Here is a 23,026-nt window from a genome sequence, read left to right on the forward strand (position 1 = left end):
CTGTGTTTATTCTTGTCATACTTTAATTTATAGTGTATTGTGGTTTTATTTTGTGTGCTTGTCTTAATTTGTGACACAAGCAAAAATTTGCATGCTTGATTGTTTTTTATCTGTGTTACCAGATATGCACGTTCTTGTTTCATTGCAGATGTACCTTTCACTTCCTAAATTATTGTTCATTATTTTAAGAGCTGGATTGGCTCACAGTATGTGTTATAAATTGCTTGCACATCGGCAAGTGATAATTTATGCCAGACAGCTGTCTACTGAGGTTTGCCGTCTCTGAGCAGCACTTTATTTAGTTTTATTAAGGGTAGTTCAGTTCTTCCATCAGCACAAAAACCCCTCCTTATAAATGCCCTCCATGCTTGGTTGTGTTTGTAATAAAGTATTAAGTTTCAGTATAGCACACCCACAAAGCACACCTAATTATATATATTTTTTATTCCAGCATCAGTATTTAACGGAGGCTCTACAGTGGAGGGCACAGACAGACCCAGACCATGTCCTCTATGTGCTTCTTAATGCCAAGGTACCACATTGATATGTCCATAAGTCAATTTAACTGTGACGCACAAGTACAATGTCAAAATATTTCCACACGAATTACACCTTGCGATTCTGTTGACCTTAGACAGTATCTCTCACTCTCATTTCTTCCTGTCCTTCAGGGTGTGGCAGTGGGCACAGCGACCTGCGTCCAGCTTCACAAGCGTGCAGAGAAGATAGCCGCGGCGCTCAACGAGAAAGGCAGCATTAACACTGGAGAGAATGTAGTGCTGCTTTATCCTCCCGGTAGGTTCTGCCTCTGGCTTCCTGTCTGTGTCACATTGAGATCAATAATTGTGAAACGTGGATGGTTTTCTCTCTTTTTTTTTTTACACTACTTGTGTCCTCCATCTCTGTCTCAGGTATTGATTTGATTGCCGCCTTTTACGGCTGTCTCTACGCTGGATGCGTTCCTGTAAACGTCAGACCTCCGCACCCTCAGAACCTGGCAGCCACTCTGCCTACTGTCCGCATGATTATTGATGTAAGTGTACGGGTGTGCTCTTCTGCACATGTCCGATTATGCATTTTCATGAGTGTGGGACATTTATGGTGATCTGGCCACCTACAAGAACTTAAAAAAATGACTGCTGAGAGTTACTCCTCATTTTATTATTGAGCAACATTATTATTATCATTATTTTCAAGTGGGTTGGACCTCCAAAGTTCCAGTACATTATTTCTAAGGCCATCTTGCTTTCACTATATGTGTGTCCTGGGTTATGTCATATCAGGAAGATAATTTATGTTGAGTTTATGAGTGTTTAGGGCTGTTTTTGTCACACATTTTTTGTGTTTTGTCTCCAGGTCAGTAAAGCAGCGTGTATCCTTACGACTCAAAATCTCATGCGGATTCTGCGCTCCAAAGAAGCTGCTGCATCTGTAAACATTAAAACATGGCCAACAATCATTGACACGGGTAAGATACCAAAAAATTCTCAATACACGCCATGAGGGAATATTGCATGAAGATACTGGATACCCCTTATTATAGTTTATCAACAGGATTTTTAATACTTTTTTTCTCAAGAACATTGGCAGAATGTCAAATTCTTGTAATACCGAGCTGTATGTGCAGTTATTTGTAATTTTAAAAAGTGACTGTAGTCTAAATTAGGAATATAAACATTGATTACAATAGTTATTTTATTTTTAAGCTTCAGTAGTGGGCAGTAGTAATTATAGTGAGTGTATATTTGATAGTGTATGAAGTGCACAGTTCTGTCAGGAACACTCGTGAGTTATTACAGGCTGCTTACTGTGAGTTTGCAGCATGAACACAAACAGGAAGTGGGACATTTCTCTGCAATGCTTTCTCCGGTTATTATCAAAATTGCTCAGTGGCTTGGCAAAGTTGTGGGTAGACAAGAATTTAAATGAGTTGCATAACCAATAAATATTCTGTAAACAATAATTGGCAGTATCAGGCACATTTAGAAATGATTAATTTTTGTTGTGTCATTATTGCTTAATATAATTTTCTCTTCTTTTTAAAACACGAATGTCTTTATTTGCAGATGACCTTCCTCGCCGCCGGCCTCCACAGATCTATAAGCCGCCCACAGCAGAGATGATAGCTTATCTGGACTTCAGTGTTTCCACTACAGGCATGCTCACTGGGGTCAAGGTGAGACACACAAGCTTCACTTTCAAATACTCTGCTGCGATGCTCTCCCTTCATCCCAATCCAATATCCACATACTATAACATATCCAGCTGCAGAGTTCTTGTCATGTCTTTCACCGTCTCCCTCATTCACTTGGCTTCCACACCTTTCAGAATATGAGTATTGTTACAGTGAAGGGATCCTTGCATTTATGGAAGTATTTTTATTTTCTGTGTGTAATTGGCTAAACATACATATTGTACCATCTAACATATTTCCATTGTAGGTACAGTAGAAAATTATACAATAATCTGAAACACTGGTGGTGTCTGTCAGGTTGTTTTTGTCAGTCCCCCAGAATCATGAGTGCATGAAGCCAGATTACATCTTGCAAAACCGATTAAGTCTGGAAAACATTCAATGAGAATCAATTAATCCGCATAGATATGCGCTGGGCCTGTTACCCTTTGAGAGGTTTAGGTAATAGCAAAACATGTGCTTCTACAAACTGTAAAATTCTGTGAACAAGTCTCTAGTTTTGTATATATTTACATACATTTTGGCGTAATCAGTCAGTCAGGAGCCGAAAAAATAATGGAGAGAACACTCATTCATCTATTGTACAGTCTACCTGAAATGACCTGTGTCCCAAGTAAAAGCCAGTTGACCCTTTCCACAACACAGAGTGAGGTAAAAATTGTGGGCTGACAAACAATAACAGAATCAGATCAGAATCAGGCCAGTGGCATTTTTGTACAGCCACCATTATTTGAAGATATACTGTAAGTTTTCCCATCGATGTTCTAATGTATCGCCCTGTTTGTGTCAGATCTCTCATGCAGCGGTCAGTGCACTTTGTCGCTCTATAAAGCTGCAGTGTGAACTGTACTCCTCTCGCCAAATAGCCATCTGCCTGGATCCTTACTGTGGTCTGGGCTTTGTCCTGTGGTGCCTCGCAAGGTACAGTGAACCGTCACCCACAGTACAGTTTCGGTTTTGGTCTCTAATGTTTCTTCTCCATTCATACACTTCTTCTTTATGTCTTGTCTTACAGTGTTTACTCAGGTCACCAGTCCATCCTGATTCCTCCCTTCGAGTTGGAGAGCTGCTTGTCTCTGTGGCTGAGCACGCTCAGTCAGTACCGCATCAGAGACACCTTCTGTTCCTACTCTGTCATGGAGCTCTGCACTAAAGGATTGGGCACGCAGACAGAGTTACTCAAGGTGGGGGTTGCATATATAGAGAGAAAATTATGAATCATGACAGACACAAAATCTGCTCATGGTTTCAGTCACTCACTGTGTGTGTGTGTTTGTGTGTTTTAGGCCCGTGGTGTGAACCTGTCGTGTGTGCGGAGCTGTGTCGTGATAGCAGAGGAACGCCCTCGCCTGGCCCTCTCACACTCCTTTTCCAAGTTGTTTAAGGACGTGGGGCTGTCATCCAGAGCCGTCAGCACTGCTTTTGGCTCCAGAGTTAACCTGGCCATCTGCCTGCAGGTACACCAACCCACTTGACCTGGACTCACATTCAGTACAATTATACTGTGAATAATTCCTAGAGTGAAAACCAGTGGGACCTGTATGTACCTGTTCTTTGTGTCTCACAGGGCACCACTGGTCCTGATCCCTGTACAGTGTATGTGGACATGAAGTCCCTCCGCCATGACAGGTGAGAATATGTTATTTCAACTAGTGGGACTCCAAAGCCTTTGCAAAGTCTTGAGTGTCATAATTTAAGCTTTCTAAATTCAAGACCTTGAATTGTATTATGTCAGAGTTTAGGTCTTAGCTGATGTTTTAGACTGATGTGCCTGCAGTGTTTGAAGTCTACTTTGTGACATCATGTATCAACCCAATCATGCTTAGCAGATTTTGTGGAGCGTCTTTTCCATAAAACAGTTTGTAACAGTCTCATATTTAATTTAACTAAAAGCTGCTTTTAACCTGTGTCTCTTCTAAATCTGAATGAGATTCAAACAGACTTAAGAATCTGATTCAATTTAGTCTTTTTTTTAATTTAAACCTTACATACTCAGTGAGAAGAGAAAACAACTTCCACATAAATCTCATAAGCTTGGGTATAGAAACGGATGGATGGATAATAATAAAATAATAAAATAATAAAAACATTGCATGGTCAACTTTTGCTTTGACTTGGTGAATTACAGCATGATAATATATTTATAAAAATACAATAGATAAATTGGTAAAGTCCTGTGCTTTTTCCATCGTTCCCGGTGTTCATACAGTCCATCAGCCTTTATCAAGACTAACACAGGAATTAAATGTCTGACACTAAGATATATTAAAAAATTAAGAACTAAAGATCAAGAAAATGGACAACTTAAAAAGTATCATAGACAACGGTAGTATTGCATGGTACAAGTTTTAATTATGAATGATTGTACATGTATGCTTATGTGTGTTTGTGTTGCTGGCCATTTCAGAGTGAGGCTGGTGGAGAGAGGAGCACCTCAGAGTCTTCCCCTAATGGAGTCTGGCAAGGTGAGATATTCCAAATGTACTCCAGTGATGTAAATTCAGTTAATGAATTGTTTAGTTAAAGTTGTGCATGTTGATGTTTGCCCCAGTGCCTCTACATTACTTTCATTTTCAGATACTGCCGGGTGTTCGAGTGATAATTGTGAATCCAGAGACCCGAGGCCCGCTCGGAGATTCTCATCTTGGAGAGGTGAGAGGGAGCCATGAACAGGCAGTATTGTCACAAAACCAAGTGTAAAATGTTCCTCAGTTTGAAACCAGCTGTGAAACAGTGTATGCTTCTCTCTCTCAGGTCTGGGTGAACAGCCCTCACAATGCCAGTGGCTACTACACCATCTATGGAGAGGAGAGTCTCCAGGCCGACCACTTCAACACCAAGCTCAGCTTCGGAGACCCGCAGACCTTATGGGCCAGGACCGGATACTTGGGTTTTGTGAAGAGGACCGAGCTGTTGGACGCCAGTGGTGGTAAACAGACCCTTACAGAACTAAAAAAATAGATTTTATTGGGAAAGTCAAGCCTTGATGAATTTATTATCAGCTAGATTATAGATGATAAACAGCCTTATACTGAATGTTACAATGAATGAAACCTTCAAATGTATCAGACTGAAATACTGTAAGCACATGTCTAGCCTTCTCACACTTTGTCTACTTACCTCTCTGGGTTGATTATGTTCCCTGTCTCTCTGTGCTCAGATCGACATGATGCTCTCTTTGTGGTGGGCTCCCTGGATGAGACCCTGGAGCTAAGAGGGCTGCGCTACCACCCCATTGACATTGAAACCTCAGTGTCCCGGGCTCACCGCAGTATTGCTGAGAGGTGAGAATGCTTTGATATACATTATGCACAACATTTAGTTTTCTGAAACACATTTTCTGAAACTAAATGTTGACCACGTTAATGCTTCTCCATATGGTTAAAGTCCCCCTTCACTCAAAAATGTGTTTTCCTTGTTGCAATCTTGGAATCTATCGGCCATCTGTCTGACATTCATTGTAGTGAGCGGATATCTGGATAATGAATAACGGATATCCGGGCCAAGACTTCCTCTTCCGTGCGCTGGTCATTGCTTACAGTGTGATTAGCAACTTGAGACAGCCCAGACGACATTTCGGCTAATCTCTATAAGCAGATACATGCATATGAATGTAGATAAATTAAAAACAAGCTAATAAAAAGCTAAACTGTCATCAGATGATAGCCGATGGTTTCTGCGATTGCATTTCAGCCAATGTGTTCCACCTCTTTTGCACAGACTCTTTACCTGCATGCAACCAAAGTCTGCTCAAATGTGATTGGTTAAAACTACTTGGACTACAACCGGACCATAAACGGAAACCAGAACACTTCTGGTACCAAAATCTTGTCCCGTTGCCTACAGATTCTGCATTCATATGCAGATATGTGTTTATAGAGATTATACTTACTGTTCTCTTGGATATTTGAACTTCACTGTGCAAAATGATGTATGTGCAGAGTTTGTCAGCAAAAGTCTGTTTCACAGATGAGGGAAACTGAAAGATGTGTAAATGATAATACCTGTGTAATGTGATACCTTTTACTGAAACTCAAATTAAGTGACCACATACTGAAGTAATGGAGAATCATCTTAACATTGATTTTTGGTTAAATGTCATACCTTATTCTTGACCCTTGCAGTGCTGTGTTTACGTGGACCAACCTGCTGGTGGTGGTGTCGGAGTTGTGTGGTTCAGAGCAGGATGCACTGGACCTGGTGCCTCTGATAACCAACGTAGTCCTGGAGGAGCACCACCTCATTGTGGGTGTGGTGGTCATTGTGGACCCTGGCGTTATACCCATCAACTCCAGGGGAGAGAAGCAACGCATGCATCTTCGGGACTCTTTCCTCGCTGACCAGCTGGATCCCATCTATGTTGCTTACAATATGTGAGGGGCTGTGGTGGTCTGGGCTTGTTAAGCCATTATCCACAGTCTGGATGCTTTTGCACCATCATCCCGGCTCTCTATTCTGCTACTGGCTTAGCAAATGGTGCAAGGCAAAAAGCATGTACTGCCGCCCAGCCCTGTGTGACACCAGCATATCTTGGCCACTGCATGTCTGTGACTGGACCTGCCATGTTCTGGAGCTGTTCACTGTGTTTTATAGATAGATTTTTGCAAATGGGACCTGCCAGGATGGTTCTGCTGCAAACAGCAAAGAAAAAAAAAAGTCCTTGTTGCACTTTTTGGGGAAAGGGCGAAGCGACACATAAAACAGGACCACTTTTGAAATCAATTCTATATTAATGTCTGTGAAAATACATTTTCTTATTATGTACTTACCACAAACCTATTTTCCCTTTTGTGTCTACACTGATTCCAAGAGCTACTACACTTAAATCAACAACTTGAAATATTTTTTACATGCAGCTTTCAAACAGACGCACACAAATGCATGTGCCGAGCCCTTGTCATTTCTCACAAACATGGATAAAAAAAAAAAATAGAGGGCATGAGACAGCGAAACGTGAAACTAGTAGTGAGTCTCAGTCTGTGTGCATTATTTAGATAGCTTATATTGTCCCATGATATTGAAGCCAAATAGATTTTCACAACTTTGTTGCCCTAATATACTGTATTTCCTGCCTTATAAAACTTCAGCCATACATTCCTATCTTAAATTTTAATTAATCTGTTGTTAATGGCTGTTTATTTTCCTTTGGCTTTGATTAGTAGTGGAAATCCTGACAGACAGATATCCAAAGGGATCAAAATAAAAGAGGAAAGAGGCCATATTCTGTACTGTACCTACAAAGGCCTCTTTGTATTTTAGATACTGTATGTTACTGTATAGATATTTTTAATTGTATAAATGTATAAATGCTTGATTCATCTCTCTCAGTTGATGGTTTATGGAGAGTTAACCAAGCTGGGAGATGATAACAGTAGCAGAGAGAGGATTGTATATAAGATTTAACAGCTTTGACAGTACTTTTGAAGTGGAATATTAGTTGTATAATGGAGGGTAAAGATGAATAACTATTAATCATTGTTAATCAGGATAGATATAATGTTGCACTTTCTCAAAAAAAAGTCTATTTTATTATAACAGTGAGGCATTATAACTAACGTTTCAGGATTATATTTTATTCTGAGGAATCTCGTTTGAGGAGTTAATGCCAGGAACGTTTCCCGAAGGCCATAAAAACATTTAAAAAATGTGTGAGGAGAAGACTAAAACCAATATCATGACTGTTTTCAGGCTACCAGGTTATTTTGTAAAAATGTTTAAAAAAAAACAAGGTCCATGACTGTTCATCTAATTTTTATTGCCATTGTACTTTGTATTGCACAGTCATATCCCCTCTCAGTTCTGTACTGCGTAATAGAGCAAGTGTTTGAGAGTTGGCCCTTTCCTTTTTCCTCTCCACACTCAAAGTTGATTTTAAATGTATTTTGTCTTTGTGGAACTTTGTAAAAAAAAAAAAAAATTACTTTAAATTCCAACAAAGTTGTTGTTGGTAAGTCTGTAGTCCATAGCGGCAAGTCATCATGTATCTGGATTATGTTCTGTGTTCAGTCACTGGATTTATAAGCACTTGTGGATGCGGTGGCAAAGCTGAGCCACATCTGAAACACCCTTGATTGGCAAAGTACTTGTAAGAAAATAGAAAAAAAATTAGATAAAATTTGCATCAACATGTATTTGCAAATTGTATTTGGTTTCCTGCAATTTTGTGCTTTTCTTGTGCTCCTTGCCATAATTTATAGGTTCTTTGTACTGGATTATATTGTATTTCAGTGATGAACCCTTACTGTCAACATGTAAATAATTTTTTGTCATTTTTAGACTTTTGCAATCGTAGATCTGTCCCATTACAACATTCAGTCATGCCAAACACAAAGTTAGAGGGATGTTTAATCATTTCGAGGTAAAGAGGAATATTACCTATTGAATTACTGCACTTTGCACTGGTGGTACCTACAGCAGGACCTGCGGGGACTCAACATTTGAGTGATTGATTTATTTATCCCCATTTCATGTTTCATTAAATGTGTTCATAACTTAAGAAATATAACGCTTGACATTTGGTTTCACCCAGTTATTAAGTCCAACTAGAAAAAAGACAAATAGCACTGCATCTTAGTTTTAACATTGCGTCCAATTTTTGCAGCAGAATGTTTGCATGACTCAGCCGAGCACAAGAAGAAATCAGCTTGAGACACATCTCATCATGAGGCACAAGTGGGAGAGTGATACACAGCGTATGTATGAAATTGCATATTCAGGGAACAAAACTCATATTAACACAGGGATGGACCAAGTGGTCCCTTGGTGCAATCTGTGAATAATACCCACAAAATGTAGACGTTTGTCCAAATGAATTTCCTTGTAATTAAGGCAGACCCTGCAAATCTAATGAGCAGAAAGAGGCATTACTAACAACCATCTACCATCTACCTGCTTTGCTGGGAAGTCAACAAGGGCTTCCTTTGGTTTCTGCTCTTTTTCTCCGTCAGAGTTCTAACACTATGCAATCCCAATGACAGTGCAATTTAATTTCAAAGCTTGTACAGTCTGGTGAAATATACATGATGCTTATACATTTTGTAATAACTATGAACAGGAGACTGATGAAATTTAACCAGTAGTGTACTTAAGACTGTATTCATCTCTCTTCAGTTGTTCTATCGATATTTTGTGTATGCACTCTTGATATGTTGTATATTAATTATTTGGTGAATTCTAAACTGGTCCATGAGGGCGTGATCCACTGATGAATCTTTAATGCTAGGGAGACATTTTAACTCATATAGTTAAGAAATCAAGGTGATACACTCCTTCCCATTTTTCTCACTTATTTTCTATTTTGGTTTGTTGTACTTTGTTTTATACTTTATGTAAAAGTAATACGGAATAAACAAAAGCATTTAATCATTTCAGGTGTCTTAATATTCATGAGTTTAGCGATGATGCCTCATAGTGTGACAGGATAAAGTTTGTCAGTTGTAGCCATATAACATGTCTGTTTCAACACAGTGTTTCATTTTCAGGTTGGTGTGTTCGAAGTCTTGTACAGGATGTTTCCCAAGATTCAACAGCACATAATTCTGACATTGCCAACAGCCAGTTTAGATATAAAAGGGGGTTGATAAGTTTTGTAATTTCAAATTATTCTTTGTTGTCATCGTTATGTAACTGGCAGTGATGGAAAATGATCAGGACAACTTTTTTTGTTGTCTTTTTGCAAAATAGGCAAATTCAAATTAACATCAAAGACTTCCTCTGCTGGCTCAATTAAACTTGGCCGACATTTCTGAACCAAGCTTTTGTGTATTGAACCAGAGGAAGCTCTGAGACCACTGTGTATGGCTTGCCAAAAAGGCCAGCATTTTGTAAAGTAATACTGTAAAACTAATTCAGACAGGCAGCCCAACTTCAGGGCTTCAAATGTTTAAAATTTGATTTGATTTATTTTCATACTATTCTGAAATTAATGCTACATGAATGTAGTAAATGAGTTAAAACATCAGCATGGTCCTAAAATACTGTAGATTACATTGTACTGGTATGGTTTCAAGACACCACATCCAAGAGGGTTACAGGCCCAACCTTTTTTCAATCCATCTAGCAATGTGAAAATACTACATGTATTGGTCCTGTATTCACGATTATTCTTATATAGAAGTACAGAGGTTTTAGCAGCAAAATGTGCTTTACACATCGAAAGTACTCATTATGTCAGTGTTACATTATTTGATTATTATTACTGATGCAATAATGTGTAAGCAGCATTTTAAGGCTGTAACTGGTTGAGGCAAAGTTAATTTCAACTGCTTTGTTTACTGTTCCTGATATTTTATAAAACAACCACATGATTTGTGTGTGAAGCCCAGTGAAATGTGTTAAAGTATAAAGTAGGATACAATGAATACTAAAGTACAGCCTTTACAAAAACAGTCCCTCAGGAATACGAAAATGTGAAATATTTGTGAAGAAATCCTGTAGGAATAATGCAGGTATCCTTACTTTCTTAAATAATGGTGTATGTTTAATGTATCACTTGTAACTTTTTCCACTCTGTACTTTTGAATGTAGCAGATGCTTGAACTCTGTTCACCAATCACAAAGCTCAAAGACACTATTACGTAATGCGTCTTTGCCAGTCAGCACCGCCCACTTCCTTTGGGAAAAAAAAAGTGGTCAGCTATTTTTTTTTAGCTGACATCTTTGTATTTTTAGCTGTTAGCCGTTGGTGCTAAGTAACTTTTCCAAGTATTTCTTGTGTCAAAGTATATACACGAATTGCACGAAGTCCACGCTGTGAACAAGAGCAGTTACGCGGCCTTTGAAAGGTAAATTTTGGCTGCCTGAGCGGTAATTTTGTGCCCCTCTGGCTGTCTGCTCTGCTGTGGCGGTAATGGCGGCTGTTGCTCCGTCAACTCCTCGCCGTTTTACGAAAAGGGAAGGTGTAGTTAGCTTAATGGCTCCCCGTATCGCTGACGTCTATTGACGCGGTAACTTGCGTGCCAGTGACAGAGTTACACATATTTGCTCATTGAGACAAAAGCTCATCCATCCTGTCAACCAGAGTAACCAAACTTGCACCGCGCGAAGCTTCCAAACGGCTGTTTTTTAACGGTTTAAATTGGTTAACGTCCGTTTAACTGAACGTTAGCTGCAGTTAACTAACGTTAGCATTGCTAACATTTGTGAGATCGAACATTCTGGCAGTTGTGATTCAAAGGATAACTTTACACTTCGGCTGTAAACGTTTGTTTGGGACGGAGTTACTCCACTTTATAAAATTGTGCAATTAACACCAGTTAGCTAAATTACAAGGGGAAAAAAGTTAGCAGTATTGACTGTCTGTCGGGCCTAGCTATGTTCCGTAACTCCAGGTTACTTGTATTGGCTAACACGAATGAACTAACGAGGAAGTCGATTTTTAGTTGTCATGAACTCATCAGTTTAACTTTAGCGATAATGCCAAGGTAGATTAAACAGTTGGGTAATGTAAGAAAGCTGATTTGATAGCGTTCTGATCATTGCCACACTGGTTGTGAACAGTTGTTAATTCTATCAACAAATATTGTATAAATGAAGCGTACAGGCCAAAGCGGAATACAGGCTCCAGCAGGCAGACAGGCAACCCCGCCACTACAGTTGTTGTTTTACATTAGCTAGAGCAATTATAAAACGGTAACATTGATTTATTTATTCCCAGTGACTATGGAAGAAGTACAGCAGGGCAGCAATGGCACAGAGTCACAGACTACGACCATTCCCACTACCATCACAACCTCTCAGTTCTCACAGATAGCCCAACAGGTAATTAGTAATAGACTTTCACTGTGCTATTAAAATATTATATAAGCAATGCAATATATCACCACTTAAGCTCTTAAGGTGCTAATACAACTGGCCCACTATGGCTATAAATGGCTCACAGAAAGCACTTCATTGTTACGTTTTTTGTTTTTGTTCACTCTTTCTTTCATACAGTTTAAAATTTGACATAGCTCCAATGGGACAGTCATGTAAATATATATAATGATGAATTAAGAGGCTTCCCCATGCCTCTTATTTTGTCAGCCCTGATGAGCAAAGTTAGAGAAAGACAAATGGAACTGAATCCATACCTTCAACAGTATAACATCATTCACACAGTACCATTTGAAGTAGTTTATGTACTTACTTTTGAAATAAGAAAGGGATTACTGGATCTGTACTTAATCTTTGTTGATGTGTTTCCAAGTTTCATATTGACTATGGCAAACTGTCTGTATTGGCAAGACTTGAAGTCACAGCCTAAGTTTATGACATATTATAAGCTTGGTTTTCAACTTTTACAGACTTAAAGCAGGTGCTGGTAAAAACAAAATGTCAACATGTTCCATGTGACTGCTCTAAATACAACTGAATGAAGATATACATATCTGTGACAAGATCCAGATTGTATCAATTTGGATGAAGTTTCTTAAACTACATTTAAAAGGATCAGGTTGCCCAAAATATATTTCCACGTATCCTTACTGATATCCATCTAGAACATTTTGGATGGTACAAAAGGAAAGGGAAATCATTGAATAGTGATTGTGTTGCTCAAACAATTGAAAAATGACATTAAAAAATCTCAACAGAAACTTGTCTTTGCAAAAAGTGTGTTATTACTATTACTGATACTGGATAACTAAGGGGATGTTTTTTAGTAGAACAAAGATATAGTAAACTGTTAACAGTGAAGTCTGTCACAAACAAAAATCCACATGTAATTGAAATAATATTCATGGCCAGACATCACTAGGGGTGAGTGGGGGGAAAAAGTGCAAATTCACCCTTGACCCAGCTCTGAGTGTTGAGTGTTTTGAGAGGTGAGAATATGAGTAAAATCTCAAGTTGCTTCTTAATTAAACATAACGATGGAAGGCAATTGTCATGACAAATATACTGTATTTTGTGGATTCGAATTTGGATTTGGATTTTTGTAGATGTCGCTGGGTGGTTCTCCTGTGACCGTTGTCCAGCTGCCAGGGGGTCAGTTTCAGGTTCAAGGAGTGATCCAGTCTGCACAGTCCTCAGTCATTCAGTCCCCTCAGGTGCAGAATACACAGGTCAGACCACCTTTTTTTTCTTGGCACTGTAATTATTGATTATAAATGATAGACTCTGTTTCATATGTCTCCTTAGTTTATTTTTATAAACTGACAATCTGCCATTTATACAATTGCTCATATGCACTTTGTTAATCCACCTCCCACTTTCAAGGCCCAGTGTTCAGATAGTGAAGATTCACAGGACTCATCAGACAGTGGAAGTGCAGCGCAAAAGACCAGAGAGATACTGGCGAGACGGCCATCATACAGGTAAAAAAAGAAATAAAAGCACAGACACAACAAAAACTTTTGTGTGATGAAAAGTATTTCAAGTGACAATCCCATTCTCACCTTTTAGAAAAATCCTAAATGAACTTTCATCTGAGGAAGTGACACACATTGAGGGAAAGGATAACAGTCCGGCATCCACAGGAGTGACAGGTGTTACAGTACCCACAACCCCAATCTACCAGACCAGCAGCGGCCAGTATAGTATGAACTTTTCCCTTCAGTAGTATTTGCATAAAAAAGCAGTTGACATTTGAAATAGAGAATTCCTTGTTATATGTTATACATCTGTTGACCACAGAAAAAAAAACATCAGTCTGGTTTTCAGCAAAGTTAACCTTGATTTGGTATATAATCATTGTTATGAATGATTCTTTACTGAATGCTTTATATTGTATTCAGACCAAATCAGGCGGTGTGGCGAAAATGTTGGTCCTCCCATTCATTTGAATGGGGTAGTGTGTTTCACCTGTGGGCATTTTGAGCCACAAAGTTGAGCCAGAGTCAACTTTTGGAGAAACGCAACCCGACGTCACTGCGGCTGAAGGCTGCGGTGGCCAATCACAGCCGGAGATCAGACTGATCAGAGCTGTACACTCTGCCATGAGGGAGGACAAAGATGTTACTAGGAGGAGGGGAGGACATTTCTCTTTGTTTGATAACGTTAAAACTAAAGTTAGAATTTTCTCTCGGCTTCCCAACTCATTTTAAAAAAGATGAGAGAGAGAGAGAGAAGCTGTGGTTGAGTGAGCTAGAGAGTGAATGAAGAGAGGGAGTGGTGGTATCGAGAAAGCCCGTGAGTCAGATCAATAAAATATTATTTTCTGATTGTTTCACAGCGGTTACATTCTATAGCACAAATAAGCACACCTCTGCTCAACCCTGTAGCTGTACACCACGCCACCTGATTTGGTCTGAATACGGCCTTAGTGTTGGTATTCTCATGAGACAGTGCTGCCCAGCAGAAACCTAACTTCTTACCAGCTATTGGCCAAAGTGCCTACTGGGCCAAGTTCCCATAAAGTCAGTGATTTTTAAAAATCTATTGAAAAAAGAGAGAATGTTAACCTATCTAGCTGGAATGAGATTTTTACTTTGTGCCTTACCCAAATCTGACACCATCTTTGTGATTATTCTAGTTACCATAGCCGCTAATGGCGCAATCCAGCTGGCAAGTCCAGGGTCCGAAGCCCTTCAGGGACTGCAGGGACTGCAGGCTGTTACTATGGCCAACTCTGGTGGAGCCCAGCAAAGCACCACCATCCTTCAGTATGCCCAGACCCCTGACGGACAGCAGATACTGGTGCCAAGCAACCAGGTTGTTGTACAAGGTGAGCAAACCATGGCATATTCTAATAAAATGTCCCCACATTTTTAAGTTAATTATAGAATCTTATTGTAATCCTGTGTATATGTAACCTGCTCTCAGGTCTCTCTTGTAAAAGAGATCTTGATCTTAATGAGATTTCCTAAATAAATAAAGCTTAATGATAGTAACAATAATAATAATAATAATCATAATCATAATCATAATCATAATTTGTTTATGTATACTCACATTTTCGTGTAGGATTTGTGTAGGAACACAATTTGGTGGCTGGGCAGATACAAGAAGTGTCAAACATTCATGCAGACAATAGCACTGTGTCAGAAATACGATCACCATATTTATTTCAGTTGGAGTGCTCCGATAAGGAAAAACAAACTAGGTCATACAGCAAAAAAAGTTGATTATGGCTCAGTTTCATCTTGCAACACACCAACATGTGTTGTGCAAGTGCAGAAATTTCCAGAGTGTTAAAATCCTGCTGCAAAGAAGAATAAACTGCCATGTGGTGTCTCTGTGTCTGTAAGCCTCCAAACTAGACTTCATACTTCATCTGCTCAATGGTACCTGTAGTAAAAAGTCTACATCAGCACAACTTCTTGTCTTTTTCCAGCAGTGGTACTGTGGTTGGAAAGTGGCTTTAAGATGCCTTACTTCCAACAGTATGATTTGATTTGAGATGGTTAGAAAGTAGGATTAAGACGTTCTCACATGAAGATATTACTAAGCTACTAACAGAGGAACCACATGTTAATCTTCACTTAAAAATATCTTGTGCTTGTGTGAAATAACATTTCTGAAGGGTCCTCATTTTATGCGGGGAAATAGTTACTGTCTAAACTTCACTAGTGGTGCACGCTGTGTAGACAGGCTTTGATGATTCCTGTTGTCATCTTTCGACTGTGGTGTTTCTCTCAGGTGCAGGAGGAGAGGTGCAAACATACCAGATCCGCACAGCGCCCACATCCAGCTCGCTGCCTCAGGCCGTAGTGATGACCTCTCCTGTGGGACTATCTCAGGGCAAAAGTGATGATCCAACAATGAAGAGGGAAATCAGGCTTGCAAAAAACAGGTAAATGTACAATTTATTTCTGGCTTTTGGACAGTAAAAGTCTCCCAAACATTGTGGACAGAGGAAATCATTTTCAGACAGATGCAGAAAAGAAGAACAATGTATTGATTGTAATTAATGCTCCTCTAATTTCTATAGTGATGAATGATGCATGTTCTGCTTCCCACTTGAGAAATAAATATCTTCTGATATTCATATCCTGGTTCAAACTTTTGTTGGACAGTTGTGAATTGTTTTGTCAGACTTAAAAAGCTCAAAATATAGAACACTGTTGTTTGATAGATTCAGAGGTCATTCATTAGTTTGTTAAAGGTCATAGAATCACAACTTGCAGAGCTCTCTGTAGTTTTGAACAATGCACAGGAGGACTATTGCATGAGAAACAAACAGGTTACGGTAAACAAGATTTAGTGCAGGACGCAGTGACTCCATTGTTGGAGTTTTGTTGAGCCCAGCAACAGTTTGTATTTGTTAGTGATTATTTTTATTACTTGCACATATGATATTGTTATGACTGTAGTTTTTGTCAGGTGAGTAACTAGGGGTGGGTGATAGGGAGAAAATCCACTATCATGTAATTTTATGTCACAATAGTGACAAAGTTTACATTGTGGTATACTGGTGCACTGGTTGCATAATCTTTCAGTTGGACTGACTGTACTTTTGTCCCCTCCCTCAGAGAGGCAGCCCGTGAATGTCGGCGGAAGAAAAAGGAATATGTTAAATGTCTGGAAAACCGCGTAGCTGTTCTTGAGAACCAAAACAAGACCCTGATTGAGGAACTCAAAACATTAAAGGACCTTTATTGCGTTAAAACAGGATAACCTGTTTGAATAGAGCTGGAAGATTGAGTCGTAGTATGGCAGCAGCACAGTTCAGCCTTTTGGACATAACAGGGTTTCCGGGAACACTTCATTTCAGGCTGAGATCCTCCAGATTTTTTACTCTGTTTGATATAAAAGTGACTTGTGATGGCAGTGAAATATATCTATAAATAAAAAAAAGAAATTGGCCATTTTTCCACCTACTGTTTTTTTAAATTTGCTAATGCTATAACATTTATAGTTGTGTACATTTTTAATGATGGGAGGTTTGAAATTGTGAGCTTTAAATCTCAATTTCTAAATGTGTCCCTTTCCTTTTTTTTTTCTTGTGTTTCTACAAATGTTGCTGTTGGAGTTTTTTTTTTTTTTTTTTAATCTTCTAACAGCATCTTCAGAATTTTGACTGTATGATTACTACACAGACATAATTCCTGTTTATTTTGTGAACCAGCAATTCCCCTTATTTCCCCGTAAGGAGATGTTACAATTGTCATTCCTTATTTTTGTGCAATGGAATATAAAGGGTAATAGAAAAGATGACAATGAGTATGGTTTATTTGGTTGTTTCTTGGCAGTTACTTAGACAATCAGGGAAAAAGCACAGTGTCCAGGTAATATTTATTATGTACATCTTGGGAGGGGCGGGGAAGAAGAACAAACAGTGTATGAAATGTTGCTGATTCTGTAAGTAAATAAATATATTTTCACTCAATATATGCAGTATGGCTGAAGTATTTTTGTCAAGTATAAATAGAAGGATGAGCAGATCCCATACACCTATGTGTTTTGTGTCTCATGCAGTGTTTTATTTGCCCTCTGGCTATTTTATATATTACAGGTGGGCGGGTTAAGATAAAATATTTGTGGAGCCTGCAAGGGGCAACTTGAAGTCTGCTGATTGTCCCCTGCAGTCATTTAATGGAATATCCCATGATGTGTGGTCTTATCATTGAAGTGACCTCTGGAGCCTCAAAGTGTTTTAGGTGAAGTTCAGAGAAACCAGCCGCCTCAAGATCTTTCCATGTCGCTCTGGTTATCGAGCATCCGTCTCCAAGATAGTACCAGAGAGGCTCGAGCACATGCTGGAAGAAATAAGTCCAGGAGGATGGACCTGACACAACATGCTCCATGAAGTAGAAGGCTCCACCCTGCCAGAGAGAGACAATAAAAACAGATTATTACATGATTTTAATCAAATCTGGTTCTATTACACTGTTCACTTTACTTCCTGGCTGTTACTGGACAAAACTCTCACACAGAAATTGAAGCAGGTGGAAGGGATAACTGACATGTAAACAAACAAACAAAAAGTAGAAAAATTGGTGTCCATGCTGTTCAGTATCATCATTTCATGAAATGAGCATTTGTGTAATTATAACATGACGAGATCTATATATCTATAATATCTCTATATAAAGCTAAATTACAGACTCTGATCTATTAACCACGCCAGTTTAACTCTAATGATGCCCATTTGCAAAGCCTAACCACTCACAATCTTAAAACTGCATTATCAGCTATTGTAACATGTATATGTACTATAAATGTAGATAGTCATGGAGAGGCACTCATTCCACTCAAATGATGCTAAATTTTGGCAAGTCAATTAAAACAAACATTGTACATCATCCCAAAGTCCAACGCAGGCCCATTTGTGTAATGTAGAAAAACACCAGAATAGAAGAATAACACGTATCTTTCTCCAGTTTAGTGGCTTTCAAGATATTGTGTGCAACAGACTGTGTGTCTCTTGAATTCAGTGTGAAGGTCAGCCCTAATCTGTACTTTTCAGACAGCCCAAGAAATGTTTTTTGGTTTCAAGTCATCAGTATCAACAACTAGAGAAGCCCCCCAGCTTAACCACAGGTCAACTGGCTTTTGGAAGCAGGATAAATTGTAAGTTTGTTTGGAGGTTTGTACCACTTACGTGCAATATCAGCTAAGGTGGGTCCTGCATTAATCTTGTGTCCTGTCTTGTTAAAATTTAGTTTCAACATTGTTATTATTTTAGTCCATATTGTGCCCACATGGTGCATATTCCTATTCCACGAACTAATTAACACACACAAAACCTGGGGCCTTATGGTACTTCACATTTGTACTTAGTGGGAACTTGGAGGCAACAGAATACATACAGTTTGTAAGACACTTGTTCCTCTGAGGGACTTTTTTTTTTTAGTTTTACAAGCTGACATTCATTTTGTTTGTGACTGCTTTAAGTAGTGTGTCTGTTAGTGTGTGCCATGATTGTTTTGGGATTGTGATGTGAATGAACCGTCTTATTGTGATCCTGTGTATATGTAACCTGTTCTCAGGTCTCTCTTGCAAAAGAGATCCTGATCTCAAAGAGATTTCCTGAATACATAAAGCTTAATGTTAAATAATAAAAGGGAAGTGAGGGAGGTTGGGTTTATTAAATAGGCTATAAATAAAGATGTTTAGTACCCAGGAGACCCCAAACAGGTTAATCCAGCTATTCTCATATAGCCCACCACTTTATCATTCATGTGCGTGGAGTCATAAATCAAATATTTCCTACAGCACATGAAGGCCGCACTTAGACTCACTGTTTTGAGGATCCGTCGGACCTCCTGCAGCACCTGGTGAACACTGTTGACCGAACAGAGCACCAAGGTGCAGACAACAACGTCCACAGACTCGTCCTTTACCTCCTTCATGTCCTCCCCTGAGACAACTATAAACTCATCATAAGTCAGATGCTTGTTTGCCTCCATGCTCATCCGGAGGTACTTCTCGAAGTGTGGGTTGGGGTCAGTGCAGACCACCGTGCAGCCGTACGGGTAGAACTGGAAGTTCGCCCCGCTGCCGCAGCCGATCTCCAGCAGGCGAAGTGTGCCGTCGGTGTTTGCAAACTTGCACATGTTTCGGAAAAGCTCTCTCTTCATTTTGTGCATTTTGTCGTTGTACGAAAAGGTTATATTGTAGGCAAGCAGCGGAAAAAAACGTTTGTACATACCGTAAAAGCCTATGATCCCCATGAGATGTAAGGGCAAAGTCAAGAGTTTGCAAAGGAATCTGCATAATTTCATGAGACAAGACTTCATGTTGGACTGAGCTTATCTAGACAGGAGACTTGAGAAGATCAAAAGATTACACACTAATACCTGGGTGACGATGCCCATGTTGCACTTTGAACACACGATGGCGCAAATGGACTGATGGTCCACATCAAAGGGGGAAAGAAAAGTACCAAATCAACACAAAAATCCCCCCAAAATCAGTTTCCTTTTCCTGCCCATCTCATCTCATTCCTTGTTTCATAAGAGAAAAGACTCCTGTAACAGGTTAAATTCTTCAATCATTATTAAGACACAACACAATCAGCATAATCACAGCAATTTATTTTATTTTATTTTTAATGTTACAGTTGACATGTGGAAGATACAAACGGGCCACACCGAGTAGCAGACAGATAAGCACTAACATACATTAGTTCTCTATGGTAGTGTTATGTTAATTCATCAGCAAGCAACTTGGAGATGAGGACTGTGGGATATAAAATCAAACAGACATCAAGATTGACTATATTTGGCACTTAAACGGTATACAAAATTAGTGTTTATTGTGTGCTGTCTATGTAAAATTTTCATTCAACGCATTAATTGTCTTAAAAAAAACACGAGCAGTTTCTTTTTAATACAAAAATAAAAAAGCCAAATTGCCTAGTGTTATCTGGATTACTGGTGATCAATCATATCAGACAGGAGAGGAGGAGAGGCATTTTGTGCTTGGCGTGTTTACACACCCTGTGAGGCGAGATTACTACAAAGCCAACCAGGACACAATCTATTTCACAGCATACCCTATGATGTGCGGTTTGATCACGAAGAAGAGCGGCGCTTCGATGTGTCTTAGTTTGAGGTCAGAGAATCCAGCTGCCTCCAGATGTTTCCATGTTGCCCGGGTGACCTCGCATCCGTCGCCAAAGTAGTACCACGCCGGCTGGAGGACATGCTGGAAGAAGTACGCCCAAGAGGAGGGGTCTGCAACAACGTGCTCTATGAAATAGAAGGCGCCACCCTGCAAAGCCAATATTTGTTATGTGTATTTGTCCACGCAGATTTCAAAATGTATCAATTGCACCTGGTGCATATTTGTTAGTTTTCTGGGTTTCCATAGGCTACTTTTCTGAAAGTTTGACAATAATGAATAAAACTTGATCATGGTGAATGAAAGTCCTGAGTATCATGGAATGAAACATACTGATTGTACTCAAACCTGATGATAAGCCACACTGGCATCATCTTTTGGCACATTCTGGACGTTTATTCCAATACAAATATTTGAGAGTTTTAAAAAAATGATAATATACGTAAATACATAACATAAACAAAGATAAATGATAAATGTCTTTAATTCAAAACAAGATATGAACACATGTTATCAATTATAGTTTGTCCTCACTGGTGGACAAACTATAATGGCGAAAGTCTTTAAAATACCAGAAAAATATCGTTCACATCTCTATACTGGAATTTCTTGATTCTTATTGTCCGGTATATATCTTGGACATCAATTCCATATTCATGGATTTTCATTCCATGTTTTCGGTTTTATATTTACACAAACACACACACCTAATCTCCTACTCCAGTAAAGTTCTATGCAATACTACAGTGAATGGTTAAACATTAACCCAGAAGTTGCAGTCCAATGAAGCCATTATAAGAACAGTGTTATCTATGCAGACTGCGGTGTAAAAATGTATTTTTGTGGTGGTAAATCTGCATTTTTATAAGGTATGTTTGCAGTTTAGTAGCGTTTTCACTGAATTTCTCTCAGTAGTAACAGACGACTTACTGGCCTCAGTATGCGGTGCGCCTCCCGCAGAGTTTGCGGTATGTTGTTGACAGAGCAGAGCACCAGGGTGCAGACCACAACGTCTACCGATTCGTCCTCAACCGACCCCATGTCCTCTCCCGATGCCACCACAAACCTCTCATATGTGAGGTGGTCATTTTCGCCCATGCTTTTCTTCAGATATTTCTGGAAATGAGGGTTCGGGTCTGTGCAGATCACCTTACAACCGGGTGGATAAAACCCAAAATTTGTGCCAGAGCCGCAACCAATTTCCAAAATCGTCATCTGGCCACCGGCCTTGTTGAACTCTGGGAGAGTCAGAAACAGCTCCCTCTTCTTATCATACATTTTCTTATTGTAGTTAACAGATATCCGATACACACATAGTGGGAAGACGCGTTTGTATATTTTGTACAGGCCGACGGCTTCGAGCACATGAAGGGGTAAGCACAACACATTGACGACTAACATGCATAATCTCATTAGAAAAGCCATTACGTGTCGGTGTCCTGTGCAGCGGGGATGCAGCTACCAGCAGTGTCGACAACAAACTATCACGAGGAGTTGGGCGACACAGGATATCCGGTTAACAAATCAAAATAAATGTCGACATGTATAAACGTAACGATGTAAACATTGTGACGCTATATCTAAATGCCAGCGATCAGCGGTACGTACGCCTAAATGATAGTAACGTTACTATTATGCTACATTTTAACGTTACCGTTGTAATCCCTTCTAACGCCAACTAACGGGATTCAGCTGTTGTTGGAAACTGGACGAAACTGCAAACTCTTAGAGATATACTTGCTTAAGCCAAGCGGGCAACTCCGGTCCATGGATGTATTGTAAGAGCTCTTGTAATACATCTATGTCCGGGTCTGAGACCTGCTGACTTAAACCTGCATTCTCTCTGGTGGCCAGCAGGGGGCGACTCCACTGGCTCTAAAGAGTCCGATTGTATGGAAGTCTCTGGGAAAATGACCCTGCTTCTCACTTGATTTACTAACACTTTCCTAATGAGTTTATGGCATCAATCGCTAGTTTCAAGTCTTCTTCACCAAGCTAGCAGCTAGCGCTACAGTCAGCGCCACCCTCACGTCCAAATATGGTCGTTGGTCCTGGCTCCAAAAATCCAAGATGGCGACGGTCAAAATGCCAAACTCAAGGCTTTAAACTTCAAACCTCAAACCAAACTGTGAGTCCACAACATGGATATATACATTTCTCAGACAAAAATTGTTATGCCATAGTCTTGACATCACCTCCGGGGTCTTGAAAAAGCTGTTTGACTGTTTTTCACTAGCTATAGTTGCTTACTTTGTTTGTCCGTGATGTGGTTCTTTTTGTTTTGCTGAAAACAGCTGCTCGCTGCTGCTGCTAGAAATGGGATCGACAAGAGCTGCAAGACTGAACCAAACAGAAAATTTGCGGGCTTCTGTAACAAAACATTGACCTAAAAGTGGCTGTAATGGC

The 23,026-nt window shown here is 39.5% G+C and overlaps 5 protein-coding genes across 11 annotated transcripts in view; 3 read left to right on the forward strand and 2 right to left on the reverse strand.

Moving 5' to 3' along the window:
- The window catches only part of dip2bb (disco-interacting protein 2 homolog Bb), a 40,269-nt gene extending 30,710 nt beyond the window's left edge, over positions 1 to 9,559 (forward strand). For both annotated transcript variants that reach the window (XM_044349320.1, XM_044349321.1), the window contains 14 exons: positions 452 to 532; positions 672 to 795; positions 912 to 1,033; positions 1,357 to 1,468; positions 2,067 to 2,176; positions 2,985 to 3,115; positions 3,210 to 3,378; positions 3,481 to 3,651; positions 3,762 to 3,823; positions 4,602 to 4,659; positions 4,772 to 4,846; positions 4,949 to 5,123; positions 5,355 to 5,478; positions 6,319 to 9,559. In XM_044349320.1, the coding sequence (XP_044205255.1) occupies positions 452 to 532; positions 672 to 795; positions 912 to 1,033; positions 1,357 to 1,468; positions 2,067 to 2,176; positions 2,985 to 3,115; positions 3,210 to 3,378; positions 3,481 to 3,651; positions 3,762 to 3,823; positions 4,602 to 4,659; positions 4,772 to 4,846; positions 4,949 to 5,123; positions 5,355 to 5,478; positions 6,319 to 6,571 (1,767 nt within the window). In that variant the 3' untranslated portion in view covers positions 6,572 to 9,559. The remainder of the gene's footprint in view (positions 1 to 451; positions 533 to 671; positions 796 to 911; positions 1,034 to 1,356; positions 1,469 to 2,066; positions 2,177 to 2,984; positions 3,116 to 3,209; positions 3,379 to 3,480; positions 3,652 to 3,761; positions 3,824 to 4,601; positions 4,660 to 4,771; positions 4,847 to 4,948; positions 5,124 to 5,354; positions 5,479 to 6,318) is intronic.
- Positions 9,560 to 10,797: 1,238 nt separating this feature from the next.
- Positions 10,798 to 17,441, forward strand: atf1 (activating transcription factor 1). Of its 3 annotated transcripts, none has more exons than XM_044348085.1 (8): positions 10,798 to 10,977; positions 11,850 to 11,953; positions 13,114 to 13,236; positions 13,391 to 13,488; positions 13,577 to 13,710; positions 14,646 to 14,837; positions 15,752 to 15,905; positions 16,585 to 17,441. In XM_044348085.1, the coding sequence occupies exons 2-8, from the start codon at positions 11,855 to 11,857 to the stop codon at positions 16,727 to 16,729; spliced, it is 945 nt and encodes a 314-aa protein (XP_044204020.1). In that variant the 5' UTR covers positions 10,798 to 10,977; positions 11,850 to 11,854; the 3' UTR covers positions 16,730 to 17,441. The 3 variants fall into 3 exon arrangements, with proteins under 3 accessions (XP_044204020.1, XP_044204022.1, XP_044204021.1); XM_044348086.1 differs by lacking the exon at positions 10,798 to 10,977 and adding an exon at positions 11,053 to 11,139; XM_044348087.1 differs by lacking the exon at positions 11,850 to 11,953.
- LOC122980263 (methyltransferase-like protein 7A) lies at positions 17,329 to 19,992 on the reverse strand. Its single transcript, XM_044348089.1, has 2 exons — positions 19,297 to 19,992; positions 17,329 to 17,877 (listed from the first exon to the last, which is right to left on the reverse strand). The coding sequence occupies exons 1-2, from the start codon at positions 19,792 to 19,794 to the stop codon at positions 17,641 to 17,643; spliced, it is 735 nt and encodes a 244-aa protein (XP_044204024.1). The 5' UTR covers positions 19,795 to 19,992; the 3' UTR covers positions 17,329 to 17,640.
- An 84-nt stretch (positions 19,993 to 20,076) lies between these two features.
- Positions 20,077 to 22,125, reverse strand: LOC122980264 (methyltransferase-like protein 7A). Its single transcript, XM_044348090.1, has 2 exons — positions 21,551 to 22,125; positions 20,077 to 20,770 (listed from the first exon to the last, which is right to left on the reverse strand). Exons 1-2 carry the CDS (start codon positions 22,043 to 22,045, stop codon positions 20,537 to 20,539), a joined length of 729 nt encoding a protein of 242 aa, XP_044204025.1. The 5' UTR covers positions 22,046 to 22,125; the 3' UTR covers positions 20,077 to 20,536.
- Positions 22,126 to 22,556: 431 nt separating this feature from the next.
- Positions 22,557 to 23,026, forward strand: part of scn8ab (sodium channel, voltage gated, type VIII, alpha subunit b) — a 55,112-nt gene continuing 54,642 nt past the window's right edge. For all 4 annotated transcript variants that reach the window (XM_044348077.1, XM_044348082.1, XM_044348076.1 and 1 more), the window contains exon 1: positions 22,557 to 22,748. The gene's annotated coding sequence lies outside the window, so the exon portion shown is untranslated. The remainder of the gene's footprint in view (positions 22,749 to 23,026) is intronic.

This window comes from Thunnus albacares, chromosome 4 (assembly GCF_914725855.1).
Source record: "Thunnus albacares chromosome 4, fThuAlb1.1, whole genome shotgun sequence".
NCBI classification, from domain to species: Eukaryota; Metazoa; Chordata; class Actinopteri; order Scombriformes; family Scombridae; genus Thunnus; species Thunnus albacares.

Coding starts and splice junctions, on each gene's coding strand:
- atf1 (XM_044348085.1), top strand. CDS start 11,855: ATGGAAGAAGTACAGCAGGGCAGCAATGGCACAGAGTCACAGACTACG. Junction 11,954..13,113: donor TCTCACAGATAGCCCAACAG/GTAATTAGTAAT, acceptor GGATTTTTGTAG/ATGTCGCTGGGTGGTTCTCC. Junction 13,237..13,390: donor CTCAGGTGCAGAATACACAG/GTCAGACCACCT, acceptor CCCACTTTCAAG/GCCCAGTGTTCAGATAGTGA.
- LOC122980263 (XM_044348089.1), bottom strand. CDS start 19,794: ATGAAGTCTTGTCTCATGAAATTATGCAGATTCCTTTGCAAACTCTTG. Junction 17,878..19,296: donor TCCGACGGATCCTCAAAACA/GTGAGTCTAAGT, acceptor TCTCTCTGGCAG/GGTGGAGCCTTCTACTTCAT.
- LOC122980264 (XM_044348090.1), bottom strand. CDS start 22,045: ATGGCTTTTCTAATGAGATTATGCATGTTAGTCGTCAATGTGTTGTGC. Junction 20,771..21,550: donor CGCACCGCATACTGAGGCCA/GTAAGTCGTCTG, acceptor TTGGCTTTGCAG/GGTGGCGCCTTCTATTTCAT.